We start from the raw sequence: 15444 nt of genomic DNA, 5'->3' as shown, positions 1-15444 counted from the left end.
CTGGACACTCTTAAATACAATGCGAGTGGGATAAATACCTACAAGTCAAGACACAAAAATTAACCCTACTCTTTAGAACCATGCATCACACCCAAATAAATGCAAACACAAAAATGATACATAATTCCAATGGGGCCAAACATGATAACAACTACAGGTAGGTTACAGAGAGGAAACCACAGAAGAAATCCAATGGTGTAACAAACGTAGAAGATATTCAAAGGGGAGCTCTTCAAGCTCAAACAAGAATTGGGAGCATCAGATAATTGGATTAGAAATTATTCAACAAGAGGAAGACGAGGGAAACTATGAAATGACTGCCACAAATAAAATAAAAGATGTTAGAATAAATCTTTGAGGCAAAAAACCTCAATCTCAAACCATACAATGAAATCTAGAACACGATGTAACAATTAACTGAAAAGATTGAGCGTACCTTGCATCTCGTATGCTGATGAAGAACAATAAATCTAATTCTCAAGAAATCTCCTCGGGCAGCCCTTGACGAATCAAGCTTTGAAGTGGGATTTTCTGCAGTATCCCGTTTTTCACCTAGAGAATACTCTTTTTTGTGGGAGAAAAGAGAAAGTGAATGACGTGACTGCAAGGACTCTCCTTAATAGTACTTATAGTACTGTCTCAAAACCCAAACCCCCTTCCACAATGGACTTGAACTGGCCCATCTCAGTAAACCGGGTGACATGCTTGAACTAGCCCATGTATTAGGATCTCTATCTAAAGACTGTGCCCAGTAATTAATTAAGCCCATAAAAATAACCTTGAAATTTTTTTACAACGGATACTCTAGAAACTTCTGCCAATTCAAGTTTAAGGTGTGAAACCACTAGCCAAGGAAATCGTAATTGTGTGTGGTGTGGTGTGTATATCTGCCATTCTATAGTCCTGAAAGTCGGTTAACCTTTTGTGATTGGTGTATGGTTTATTTGATTACACTTTCACCAAAAAAGGAAATTACAATTTCCAAAAGCACACCTCCGTACCTCACCGATGATCGATGACCAAACAGGTCAGGCTTCCCTTTTTGGGACCTCCATAGCTGGGACCCATACACTTTAATAACCCCCAAGGAAACAGTAATTTCCAAAAGCACTCCTCATTTCTCACCATGGTTTGAGGAATTGATATTCAATGGGTCGATTCATATCGGTATTGGAGGAGATTGATATTGATTTATGATCGATATGATATTGATCTAGGGGTATTGGACCAAGGATAAAAATGAATATAAAATCGGTTTTATTGAAATTTAGAGGTAAAACCGTATGATATGGACCGATCCGGATTGGTATCGTATCAGTATTGACCTAGATTGATAATGATCTTGATATCAATACTGATTACTAAAACCCTGCTCCTCACTCCTCAGTTAAGCTCGGATCACATTCTCGTATGAGTGTGGTCTCGTATGTCCAAGGTCAGCTGAATGGAATCCACCACTCCTATCCTTACTCCTAAGTCCTCAGTCCTGACACCTCAACGATGAGTGAACATGGTTGAGGTATAGTTATCATATCGCCCGTATACATAATGGTTTTACTAGTCTCCGATCTCGAAATCATGTTGATATCGTATTGGTGACATGATACGGATAAGGGGTAACAATAAAAAATATGTTAAAAAAAATTCATTTTTAAGAGAAATCAGGGGGCAAATTTGTTCGACACAGCTGATTTGAGTAAATACCATTATCAGTACTGATATCTCATAAAACCGACACCCAATAGAGAGAAGACACGTGTGTCCTCTCGAGGGAGAGGATGGAGAGAACAAGGTACAAGCACTCGACCAAGTCATTCCATGAAGGACGAGGTGGGAAAAAGATCGATCTAGTGTAAATGGCGACCCGATCCTAGTAGAGGCCTGACCATGCCACAACGATAAATCCGGATAAAGCGGCAAAGTCACATCCCGAAAATGAAGCAGAGTGGCCCTAACGGCCCTAAATTAACGCACCAATCCAGCCTGACAAGGCGTGATAGGTTGGGGGGCGTACCTTAGCATATAAGGTACTTCGACTGGGCTTCTATTGGCAAAAAATGCAACAGGATGAAATTCAGTACATCAAGACGTGCGGGTAGTGTCAGAAGTTTGCGCCAATTCCTCATCAACGTGCGACACAACTAACTTCCATCCTTAGCCTCATAACATTTGCTATGTGGAGGATGAACATACTCGGTGACTTCATCCCAACCTCAGGGGGAAGAAAATACCTGGTGATCGTGATTGATTACTTTACAAAGTGGAAAGAAGCTGAGCCCTTGGCAAAAATCATTGAAAATTAAATGGAGAAGTTCTTTAGGGACAAGATTATCTATCAATTCGGGTTAACTCAAGTGCTCATCACTAACAATGGGACGCAGTTCAAGAACCCTGAGTTCAGGCAATTTTGTACGCACTACCATATAGATTTCAGACTCGTTGTAGTAGCCTACCCACAGGTGAATGGGTAAGTCGAAGTCACGAATCACACTCTTCTGGCAGGAATAAAGCGCAGGTTGACCGAGGCTAAAGGAAAGTTGGTGACGAGCTATTATGTGTACTATGGTTGTATCGAGCCACAGTTCATACACCAACAGGGGAGAGCCCGTTCCGATTAATATACAAAACAGAGGCCTTGGCACCAGTAGAAGTATTGGCCGAGTCACACAAAGTTCTCAACTTCAATGAGAGAACGTACCAAGACGAGCTACGAGCGAATCTAGATTTTTTGGATGAAGTTAGGGAGAGCGCCCTCATGAGGAGCGTGTCCTATCAACAAAGAATGGCCTGCTACTTCAACTCAAAGGTGAAGGAACGAGTGTTCAAAGCCGGAGATTTGATCCTAAGAAAAGCACGAGCTTCACAACCACAAAACAAAGGCAAGCTGTCCGCCAACTGGGAATGTCCATATGTGGTCTCCAAGCAAATACGACAAGAAACGTACCGCTTGAAGACCCTAGGGGGCAAGAAAATACCCCGACTTTGGAACTCGGAGAATTTGAAGAAATTTTATCAATGAAAGTTCGTGTTCGCACCTTTTAGCCAAATGCGGGTTCGTACCTTTTAGCTAAGAAAATACCCCGACCTTGGAACTCGGAGAATTTGAAGAAATTTTATCAATGAAAGTTTGTGTTCGCACCTTTTTAGCCAAGTTCGTGTTCGTACTTTTTAGCCAAGAAAATACCCCGACCTTGGAACTCTGAGAATTTGAAGACATTTTATCAATAAAAGTTCGTGTTCGTACCTTTCAGCCTATGTATGTTGTGGAATATGATTAAGAATATTTGCAATAAAATCCTATGTTCACGTTTCTCAAGGGAAATCCCCCTATTATTTACAAGCTACAAGTTTAGAAACTCGAATAAAAGACCGACCTCGTAAGTCGACATAAAAGTTTCCATGGGGCACAAAAGACAGACCTCGTGAGTTGACATGAAAGTACTCAAGGGTACATGAAGGATAGACCTCAAAAGTTGGCACTAAAATCCCTACGAGGCACCAATGACCAACCCATGGGTCATGCATGAAAATCTGGAAGTAACGTGGTCGACTACTTACAAGGGGAAAAATGATCAAGAACACAAGAACGAGACAAATAAGAGCTTCATTAAGAACAATTTTTACAAGGCCCGAAGATCGGTTCGTCACTACAAAAAAAAAAGAAGTGAGAAAGAAAAGTCATGGGCCGGTAACAAGATCCTGATCTTGAGCAGTGGGGACGACCTCACTGGGAAGAGTCGGGGTAGGAGACTTCATTGGAGGAGGGATGTACGCGTTGAAATTGTTGAATTTGAATTTGGGGTCTTCACCGAGGATGAACTCAACGGTGTCATTGATACCATAGTCATATGCCTCCTACGACTTCCCTTTGACAAAGTCCTCAAGCTCAGAAGAATTCTTGAAATCCTCCACAGCCTGAGGTCAGATCGCGTCGTTGCTCACTTGGAGCTCCTCCAACTCTTTCTCCAAAGCCTTAATTTTTTTTGGTCGCGATAGTGGCCGCCTCCTCCAGAGTGTCCTTCCTTTCAGTCAGGGCGGAGAACGTCCCCTCATAGTCCCGGACCTTGGCCTCCAACGAGGAATAATCCTTGGATAAATCCAGCAGTTGGGCCTCAGCAGCCTTGTGGGCCTTCTTCTCCTCATGGTACAGGTTGTGATACTTCTCCAGTCGCTGGACAGTATCAACAACCTTAGTAATGACCTGAAAGGACGACCACATGATGTCAGAACATAGTGCAAAAAAACAAAAAAGAGAGAGGAGAAGAGGAATGTGAGGGATACCCACCAAGGCCACGTCCGGGCCAAGGGAAGTGACGAGGTGCTCATCGGTTAAATCCCTGATGGCAGCATAATCTGCAGGGAGGCAGCCCTGCTCCAGCCATTCCCGTGTGACCTGTGGGTCCTCGAAGGTAGAATCACCCTCATAGATCTCCCACCTAGGGACCAGGCGGGGTCTCTTTCGAGGAGGATCTTTCCCTTGCCCCTCGGTCTCATCATCCAAGGGGATCTCCTCCTCGCTTGTGCCGGCGGCAAGAGCACCGTTCTTGGGGCACTGTTGAAGAGGGGGGGGCCCTTCCTTTTGCAACTCTCCTCTGCCGAAGATGCATGAGGATTGCGTGGAATGATACACCCCTTGTCTTTGGATAGGGCCTGTGAAGGCCAGTCCACGGCGATCAGGCTCGCGGTCGCCTTCTCGCGGTTGGCCTGTTCCTCCACCAACTTCCTCTTACGCTCAGCCGCATCAGATCTAAATGCCTAGCCATCCAATCGAATATCCACTGAATATTAGATGAACATAGGAATTGAAACAAAAATAACACAAGAAGAGCATCTACCTGGCCAAGGACACTCACCCTGAGCCGAGCTCAAACTATAGCGGGCCAGCAGGTCTTCCTTTTTCAGCTTACGAACGTCAAAAGGTTCGCCGTCCAGGCACATGCTGATGGATTCTTGGTCGTATGGTCTCAGCTCGGGTAAGCGATTCACGGCCTTAAGGCGGATTTTCCTCTACTCCAATCAAAAAAGATTCCCTAGCATTCGATCGAAGAAGAAGCGATCCTTCCACTTCTTGGCCGATTGGGGCATATGACTGATAAGCTGAATGGACTTCAGCGACCCCTTCAAGGGGGGAAGAGAGAGATAGTAACACCCCCCGACTGTCTTCTTCAGCATAAAAAAGTAGGCAAAGAGGGCAGTAGTTGTCTCTCGGTCAAGCTGGGCAAAGTACAAGTAAAAGCTAAAAATTTGTCTCCACGAGTTCACTACCAGATGCCCCAGAAAAAGAGTGAAGTGGTTGAGAATGTCCACAACAAAGTCCCAGGCCGGGAGACGAAGGCCATAGGTAAACGCGATCGCATACAGGCACACCTTGCCTTCGTAAAAATAGCTTGCCTTGTAGATAGAGCGTGGGGCGCTCATCCGGACCTCTTTGGGAACCTGATACCTCCTCCGTAAAGCCGCTAAAGCCTGATCGTTCAGGACACTCTCAAAAGAGTTTGCCCCCTGACGATACCACTAGCGTCATTGACGTCAGAATCGGACTCATCATCGTCATCCTCCCTGACAGCGGCCTCTTCCTCTTCCTGGGCCTCATTCTCCTCCTCATCATGAGCAGGACCACCCTGAACCGTTCGCTCTTCGAGGGAGTGGGAAGATCTAAGGCTACTTCTCCTCGACGGGTTGGCAGAGGAGCTTGCCAGGTGCCCATTCCGAGCTGCGAAGCTCTTAGACCTAAACAGGACAAATTGGGCATCGTGAGTCCGCTTGGAACTCACATCAGGGCCAGAATCCCCACTCATCCCAGCAACATCCCGAGAGTCTGGAATAGGCTCTCGGGAGGAAGAATCAGAAGACATAGAAAAGATTAAAAGGAGAATACTTACTAGCTCAAGAAGAAGAATTGAAGACTCGCGAAGGAAATACGAACGAACGCGCAAAGGACGAGTTGAACGAGTTTAGGACTGAGCCGAGAACGATAAGACAAAGCAAGGAAAGAGCAAGAAAACCGGAGAAGCAGGAGAAGAAATGGAAAGAAGGCATTCCGAATTTAAAGGAGCAAGAAGGAGGATCATCAGGATCAAATGGTCAAGTACAAAAGGCATCAACGGCAGGGAGCGAGCGACGATAGCCCTGCCCAAGGTGCCATACTGACTCGAAGCCATGTGTCGCTTGAGATACGAACCATCACGCAACTGTCAACTGTCACGTCTTAATGACAACCTCGAAGCAAGAGACCTAGAAGGGAAGTGACTTGTACGAGGGCGATTCAACTTCCTTTGAACGTGAACGTCCGAAGGAGTGGGGGGCTCGTGATACCTCATAAAACCAGCACCCAATAGAGAGAAGACACGTGTGTCCTCTCAGGGGAGAGGACAAAGAGAACAAGGTACGAACACTTGACCAGGTCGTTCCATGAAGAACAAGGTGGGAAAAATATCGATCTAGTGTAAATGGCGACCTGATCCTAGCAAAGGCCCGACTATGCCACAATGACAAATCCGGATAAAGCGGCGAAGTCATATCCCGTAAATGCAGAGTGGCCCTAACAGTCCTAAATTAACATACCAATCCAGTCTGACAAGGCGTGATAGGTTGGGGGGACTTATCCCTAACCCTAAAAGGACTCTTAATCACCTAAACTCACGCCAGAGGAACTCCCTTTCCTATTAAGTCACGTCATCGCCTGTAGAACTCTCCCAATCATCTATAAATAACTAGGTAACCTCCTTCTATGATCATCTGAATTCAATCATGACTATCTGTTGCTAAAAAGTTCTGACTTAGGCATCGGAGTGACTGAACCGGCTCGGCCCAGTCCTCTATTACTATTTTCTTCTCTGCAGGAATGGCACGTTCCACCCTAGTTCTTGACGCAATAGTATCCTATCGATTCTGCAAGTGATCGATACCTGTGCACTAAAACCATGTGAGTGATGACCGACCTCATGGAGTCAGGCTACTCTTTCCATAGTGGGACACACAGCTTTCACAATCCCAATGAAACATTGATTTCCAAAGCCACTCCTCTTCACTTATAGTGGGACTAGGACCAACGCGCTTTCACTTCTCTCTATTGCTTTGGGGTAATACTGTTAAACGGGTCAGTTTTGATGTAAACGATTCGGTTTGGTGCAATTTGTTAAGTAAAATCATACAGATCGATTCACATGTTAAAATCGAAATCATTTATAAATGATTTCACATGTTGAAACCGAAACCATTTATAAATGGTTTCGGTTTAATCGGTTTTAGAAGGCTTTTTTATTTATTTTTATTCAAACGACTACCTTCCATTACACGTCTTTTAATTTTTTATGGAAATGGAAGTAAGAATTGAATTCTTATATGTTTTCTTTAAATAGTTATTTATTTGTATTATTATATATTTACTAATTATTGTTATAGTAATGCTTAATTATGGCTGATATATCTAAATATAGCCACCCAATGGTGGCACGCCACTTGGCAATAATAAAGGAAGACTCTTGGGCAAGCCCATCGGGGCATCGGGTCATACCCGCACGGCAGCCGATTGACCCAAACGTGACCCAATAAACACCCAGCTAACACAACAAACCCAAGTCTGGAAAGCTAATTATATAAGGAGACTAGCTCCAGATAAGGCAATACACCAATCCAAGTCCTAATATGTCGCGGCCAACTAACGTTACAATCCAATAAGGAAACCATATCTCCCGCCATGCCGCAATATGGAAATTCCTATCACTAACGGACTACCAAACAGGGAAATGCTTTCCACAAAAGGACTCTACAACGAGAGTTCCTGCCAAGAAGGAAAGCTTACCACTCCGAGATTCTCCATCACCACCTCACACTGTCAGCCTACGCTATAAATACCTAGGTATAGATCACCACAATCCATCTTGAATTCACTTGAATTGTCTACTGCTAAAAGAGACTTGACTTAGGCATCAGAGAGTCCCCTGCCAGAGAAGACCGACTCTCCCTTGCTTATTTGTCCCCCTGTGCAGGCTCCCTTCCAGGAGGACCCAATCAACAGTTTCTTGATGCAACAATTGCCATTACATATTACTAATATTTGTTTCAATTTTAACGATTTAAATGGTTCGGTTTGGTTTAAACCGTTTGATTAAATGATCTCAATTTTAAAATCAAAACTGAAACATTTATTAAACTTTTTCGATGTAAATGACTCAGTTCGCTTTCGGTTTCATTTTGACACCCTTAAGCAATACGATACTGATCCAAGGATACTGACCAAGGGTAAAAATATAAATAAAATGATTTTTATTGAAATTTAGAGGTAAAACCGTCTAATACGGGCCGATCCGGATCGAAATCATATCGGTATCGACCGAGATCGATAACAATCCTGATACTGATATTGATTACTGAAATCTTGCTCCTCACTCCATAGTCGAGCTCGGATCACATTCTCGTATAAATGTGATCTCATACGTCTAAGGCTAGCCAAATGAAATTCACCACTCCTTAGGGTTGCAACACGGTCGGGTTGGGCCGATCTTTTTAAAACCCCAGCCCAACCCTGAGTCTCCATAGCTGGGCCCAGGCTCGACCCGACCCGACCCTAAGTCATGGCCTGAAAAGTCCAACCCTGACCTGCCCTCAGGGCCGGGCCGGGCTGACCCTTTTTGGCCCTGATTATGGGGTGGGAAAGAGCTAGATGCATGGGTTGGGCTGATCCGGAGAGAAAATTGTCAATTTTTCATAAAATAATATTATAATAAATATATTATATCACTTATTACCAACATATATAATAAAATGTATGTGATGTTTAAAGTTTGTGATATATATTATAATATCAATCAATATTTTATAGTATAACTTAAACAGGGTCGGGCCGGACTTAGCTCGAGGCTCAATCCTAACCCGACTTGACCCTGACTCAGGGTCAGGGTATCTCAGCCCAGACCTGTTCGAGCTCAGGGCGGATTCGGGCCAACAAGGCCAAACTTGCACCCCTACCACACTCCTCTCCTTGGCCCTCGGTCCTCAACCCTTCAATGATGAGTGATGAACCTTTCCTCAAAAGGGTTAAGAAGATGTCAACACACCATACTTATAGAGAGAATGGCAGGTTCTAAGGTGTAAAGTAGGGGAGATCCAAATTGTTCCACCAGATTTTGACTAAGACGACCCTTTCATTTTTTTTATTTTTATTTTTATTTTTTTATTGAATAAATAATAAGAATGAGAGGTATATCATCCTTCGGACAACCTAACCAATAAATGACAAATAATGACTGATGGCCAATTTTGACCGGCAATAAGTAATACGAGTGAGAGGTGTTGAAGTCCTAAAAGCAACCTCTCTGGAAAAAAAGCAGCCTCTCTGGAAATAAGGGTAAGGCTGCGAACCTTTTTTTTTAATGCCAGATGTTAAAGCTTGACGAAAGACTGATGACCGACCTTGACCGAGAATAAATAACAAGAATGAGAGGTGTTAAAGCTTTTTATCATCCTCCCGTCAACCTAAGCGATAAGTGACAAGTAATGACTGATGACTGACCTTGACGAGTCAGCTTACCGTTTCCATAGTGGGACCTAGGGGTGTCAAGTACAAACCCGCACCGGCAGAGTCGATCGAGCCCGATCTATCAAAAACCGAGTCCGACACGACCGATTAAGAAATGAGTCGGGCTTGGGACCGATCGATTAATAATCGGCCGTTCCCAGTGCAGAGGTGGAGACCGACGGTCGCTCGACCGACTTGATCCAAACCTGTTTTAAATATTTTTTTAATGATTAATCCCTGATCAATCACGTGATATATTAAATATATTAAATGATTCATCTAACAAAGTCACAATTCACAAAGATATTAAAGTATTAAACATTAAAATCTGTTCCTTCCCAAGCCCCAATGCCCCATTTCTGGTTCTTATCTCCACCGAAAGCACAAACCCCAATATCTTTCTTCCCCAGATAGCTCTGGACCTCTGATTGCCCTTTGGAAGCTTGGTGTCTCCGAAGCTCTGTTCCTCTCGGAAGCTCGGTGTCTACAAAGTTGTTTGAAGAAATCTGCCGATCCAGTGTTGGAACGTGCTAATCTCAGATGTATATGGGTTCAACAGTCCACTCCGTTCTTGACTTAGGTTTTAGGTTTAGAGTCCGCTCTGTTTATGGAAACCGTTGCAAGCTACAAACCCTTCCAGGCGTGGGAATGGCGGCCAACATCTGCGCAAGTTAGCTCATGGATGCTCTGTTGAAAACCAAATCCGTAGATCAGATTGGATCGATTCGGCCTTTCTAGTTACCAATCTATTTTGTGTTTTCTAATATTGGATGGCTTCTTGCTCTGTTTTCTGTATTATTAATTGATCACTGGAACGTTAATCTATGTGAGATTGGGAGATTCAGGGGCGTTGGCTTCATGAGTTTCTGTAATGAACAATCCATAAGGGATGCCATTAAACTGACCGATTATGGCCCGATCACCGACTGACCGAAAGCTATCGTGTCCATGTCTGGCTTCTCAAGGCCCGATCACATAAACAGTCGGTAACGGTGCAAGGTTTTGAAATGATGGTGCCCGATTAAGCCCGACCGAAACCGACCGTCACCGACCGATTGACATCCCTAGTGGGACCCACGTGCTTTCACAATCCTAAGGAAACGTTAATTTTTCCAAACTCTCTTCTTCAGTCATTGTGGGATCGGGACCCCCGAGCTTCCACGCCTCTCTATTTTTATGGGGTAATACACGTCTATCTTGGAAGTTTCTTGATATATATTTGTCCTCTTCTACCCCAAAAATATATATATATATATATATATATATATATATATATATATATATATGTCCTCCTCGACTCAATTTAGATACTATGTGAGTTCCTTGAGTCAACTTATATAATTAGGTTTGGGGTTATTAGATTCAAGCAGCATTAGATTTCAGTTAAATGACAGAAATGAATGAGGCATCCTCCTCTGCCTCTTCATCTGGAACTTCTAATTTTGATGTGTTTCTCAGTTTTACGGGTGCAGACACTCGTAAAAACTTCACCGGTTTCCTTCACAAAGCTTTGAAAAACAATGGAATCAATAGTTTTATTGATAGTGAAAATTTGTGGATTGGAGAAGCCATTGGCCCAACCCTCCTTAGAGCGATCGAGGGGTCCAAAATCTTGATCCCTATCTTCTCCAAAGGCTATGCTTCTAGCAAATGGTGCCTACAAGAACGTTCTCATATATTTGATTGCCACAAATCCAAAGGTCAAATGGTCCTTCCCATATTCTTCGTCGTCGAGCCATCTCATATTCGGAATCAGACTGGAAGTTTTGAGGATCCGTTTTGTGAACATGAGAAGAATTTTGAACCCCATATCGTAAAGAGTTGGAGGGAAGCTTTGAGAATAATAGGGAATCTAAAAGGATGGGTTCTCAAGGACGACACAAATGGGTGAGTTTCAATCCCACGAACTTGTTATGAAAGTATTCTCATTTATCATATCTTAAGAGTTGATGGATTATATGTTTACTTCATTTCCTTAGCCCATTCCACTCCCATCTACGGAAAAAAAAACTCCCCTCTCCTCCCAATAAATAGTTTGATTCTTATGTTTTTATAATAAATTAAATAAAATTGATTACCATATCAAAACCAAATATTATCACTAAAAATAATTCGTATTTAAGTCACAAAATGTTTAAAGGCATCTTGGTGGTGGGATTTTTGCCTTTCCATAGGGTAGGCACCCCATGAGTCTAAACGTAGGGGCTATTGGCCCGGTTAGCATTCTTTTTTCCAAAAAAAAAATATACGAATATTGTTATTGTTTAGAATGAATTTTGCTAATCAGTATTTGGAGTAACGATATCGTTCTCTTGAGTATATTATGATCTTGAGTCATCATAGACTTACCACTTTAACTATCTTAGTGACTCTTACAACATTCAGCTTGATCCATAGATATATGATATTGTTGTATGTCTAGCTAAGGGTGCTATCAGGCCCAGGATTGGGCTCCTCTCTTGCGCGGCATGGTGTGCAATGCACATCGTGTGACTGGGGAGCCCTCGATCCACATGCCAGCACGTCGGGATGTGTGGATCTTTATCACCTCCAGTTTGCTGACCGGCCCAGTTCCCCAGTTCCTCTAACAAAGGGGGGCTGAAATGACCTCTCTACCCATGCCCAAACACCCTGCCATGGTGGGGTCCACCATCCCCCTATTAGAGGAACTGGGGAACTGGGCCGGTCAACAAACTGGAGGTGATAATTTTCCGGATGTGTGTTGGCATGTGGATGGAGATCCCCAGTCGCACGATGTGCATTGCACGCCGTACAGCACACAAGCACACTGGAGAGGAGCCGGTTCATCAGGCCCAACATCAAATGAGGAACTGATCCGTTTGTTATAGATGTGCATAACACCGTTAAGGTATTCCAAGATCGTTCCTTGGATCGGTCGATCTGATCCGATGCTTGCCATTTTTTTGGGTTTTTTGGTTGATATTTTGGGTTTTTTGACTTTTTTTGTTATTTGTTACTGATCTGTATCAATTTTTTATATTTTATTACTGTTTTTTAATGATCCAAGCCCGATCCGACAAAAACCTGGATTTTGGTCATTTTTGACCGATCCCAAATCCAATTTTTGACTAATCCCAAATCCAATACCTGGATTTTGAATGCCACCATACCCTTCCTTTTTATACAAGCATGCATATTTCTAATTTTCACTCATACTAAATTCTCATTATTGTTTATTTGTAGCTGCTTTCCATTCCATTAAAAAAATTTAGTGATTCTACATTTGATATGAATGTTTACAGGGATCAAGCAGAGCTAGTTGAATTAGTTGTCAAAAGGGTTTCGCGTGAATTGGTTAGTAGCACCAAATTAGCTGAATGTAAATACCCTATTGGAATAGATTCCCAAGTAAATCATCTGTTATCTTTATTAAATATTGGTTCCAATGAAGTTCAATTTGTGGGAATCTGTGGTTTCGGTGGCATTGGGAAGACAACTATTGCAAAAGCAGTCTACAATCGCATCCTTTTAAAATTCAATAGGCATAGTTTCCTTTCAGATGTTAGAGAACATGCACTGCAATGGATGGGTCTTGCGTCTTTACAAAAGCAACTTCTTAAAGATATCTTTAAAACAGACATTGATGTAAGTGATATTCATAAAGGGAAAAAATTGATAGAACAACGTCTTTGTAGAGAAAAGGTTTTTGTTGTTCTTGATGATGTGGACGGTCCAGAACAGGTAGATGCTTTGGCTGGTGCAATCGGTTGGTTTGGACAAGGAAGTAGGATCATAATAACAACCAGAGACGAACATATTTTGAATGTGTCTAAAGTGGATAAAGGTAAAATATATTGGCCTCAAGAACTAAATCATAGACAATCTCTTCAACTATTTTGTTTGCATGCCTTTTCAACGGACCAACCTCATGAAGATTATGCACAACTTTCACATGATGTGGTATACTATTCAGGAGGTTTGCCTTTAACTCTAGAGGTGTTGGGGTCTTACCTATCAGACATAAGCAGCAAAGAAGAGTGGGAAAGTGCATTGCAAAAATTGAAAGAAATTCCTCCTGCAAAAGTCCAAAGAAGGTTGAAGATAAGCTACGATAATCTAGAAGATGATTATCAAAAAGGCTATATTTCTAGATGCTGCATGCTTTTTCATTGGATGGCTGAAAGAAACTGTAATTTACATATGGGAAGTTTGTGGTTATTATCCGAAATCAGCAATAAATAGATTAATCAAAAGATCCCTTCTGAAATTTGAGGGTTATGGTGAATACGTCTTGAAGATGCATGATCAAATTCGAGACATGGGAAGAAGTATTGTCAAAGAAGAAAGCCCTATGGAGCCAGGTAAGCGTAGTAGATTATGGTCTTATGACGATATCTTGGATGTGCTTGAAGAACACAAGGTAAGACCTCAGGTCACCTCTCTCTTTCTCTCTCTCTCTCTCTCTCTCTCTCTCTCTCTCTCTATTTGTGTGTGTGTGTTCATCAATTTCCTTTACTTTCTTTTGTAGGGAACTGACAAGATACAAGGCATGATCCTTCCCTATGACTCACAGAGTTTTTATTTAACTAATGAACACCTTAAGATGATGCCCAATCTAAGATATCTCGAAATTAAATCAAATGAGTTTAAGAAAGATATTTTGGACATTCCTTCTGCACTAAGATGTTTCAAGTGGGTAGGTTGTCCTTGGGATACCCTACCAACCAATTTTTATCAAAGGAGACTAGTTTGTCTCGACCTATCATTTGGCCTCAATATTAAACAAGCTTGGCATATTGGGCCTCAAGATGAAAATAAGGTATAGTATTTAACATTTTCTTTTCGATCCATCATTTGATTTTTTTCTTTTTTAAATCAGCTACCCATATGACGACCAAAAGTTGAACTCGTACTGATGTGTTCAACTTTGTTCGACCACCCGTTTCCATGTGGGTAGTAGATCTGAACTCATACTGATTTGTTCTCTTTGTTTGACAGCGGTTCCAAAAGTTGAAAGTTCTCAATCTTAGTTCTTGTTCAAATCTTTCTAAATCGCCAGACTTTTCATGGTTTCCTTTCTTGGAGCGATTAGATTTTGGAAATGGCGAGTCCTTGGATAACATAGACAAGTCCATTGGGGAATTGAGTCAGCTCAAAATTCTTATTCTCAAATCTTGTTACTCACTCGAGATGTTGCCCGATGATATTGGATTATTAGAGAAGCTTGAGGTATTAGATGCTGCGGATTGCAAGGAACTAGTGAAGCTACCAAGATCAATGGGGAGAATGAAGTGTTTGCGTAGCTTCAACCTTCGGGGAACCAGATTTACTTGTATTTCAAAATTTCCTGATGATTTTTTTACACTTCCAAATCTGGTGGAATTGGAAATTTTTTGGGATATGTCTGGACTCGTTCCTAGTACCATTGATGGTACCAGACTCTCTAATTGGACGTCACAGGTCATCGTCCGTGGAGCAGATGCAGAACATCAAAGAGAGAAACTGCAAATGATGCTGGTAAACAATATAATCAGTAGAGCAACGCAGAGCAGAGAAGGCAAAACATTCTTATCATGTCCTCCCCAAAAGAAAATGAAATTCTAACAATTTTATATGTTTGTTTGTGTAGAACCTGCAGTATGGCTTGCAAAATGACTCTGTATTTTTTAATTTCAATTTCAATTGAAGAATGAAGACATGGGATAGGATTGGTAGTGTAAATAATTAATGCATTGTGAGTAGGATGTTAATTTCCAGTCCAAATCGGTATCTCGAAACCAACCAATTCAGTCTGGATCGAATCAAACCGAATCCTTAGACCCCGATTGTTTAGAGGGGAAGGTGGAGTGAGATTGTTGAAAAGATGGGATGCACATGTTAGTGGGGTTTTATTAGGATGGAAATGTTGAGGTAAAGTTATTTTTTTTAATGAATAATAATCGAAATCTCGAACTGAGGATGAA

The 15444-nt window shown here is 42.2% G+C and overlaps 1 protein-coding gene across 1 annotated transcript; it reads left to right on the top strand.

The window, feature by feature from the left end:
• The first annotated feature begins 10916 nt into the window (after nucleotides 1-10916).
• LOC122650434 (disease resistance protein RUN1-like) lies at nucleotides 10917-14092 on the top strand. Its single transcript, XM_043843849.1, has 2 exons — nucleotides 10917-11407; nucleotides 12784-14092. Exons 1-2 carry the CDS (start codon nucleotides 10917-10919, stop codon nucleotides 13721-13723), a joined length of 1431 nt encoding a protein of 476 aa, XP_043699784.1. The 3' UTR covers nucleotides 13724-14092.
• Nucleotides 14093-15444: the final 1352 nt, after the last annotated feature.

This window comes from Telopea speciosissima, chromosome 2 (assembly GCF_018873765.1).
Source record: "Telopea speciosissima isolate NSW1024214 ecotype Mountain lineage chromosome 2, Tspe_v1, whole genome shotgun sequence".
NCBI lineage: Eukaryota > Viridiplantae > Streptophyta > Magnoliopsida > Proteales > Proteaceae > Telopea > Telopea speciosissima.
Note: the sequence above shows the minus strand (reverse complement) of the source record. Positions and strands in the feature narration are given on the sequence as shown.

Excerpts from the sequence above, each read along its gene's own strand:
- LOC122650434 (XM_043843849.1), top strand. The coding sequence starts at position 10,917 with ATGAATGAGGCATCCTCCTCTGCCTCTTCATCTGGAACTTCTAATTTT. Across the intron at positions 11,408-12,783 it reads CTCAAGGACGACACAAATGG|GGATCAAGCAGAGCTAGTTG; the intron begins GTGAGTTTCAAT and ends GAATGTTTACAG.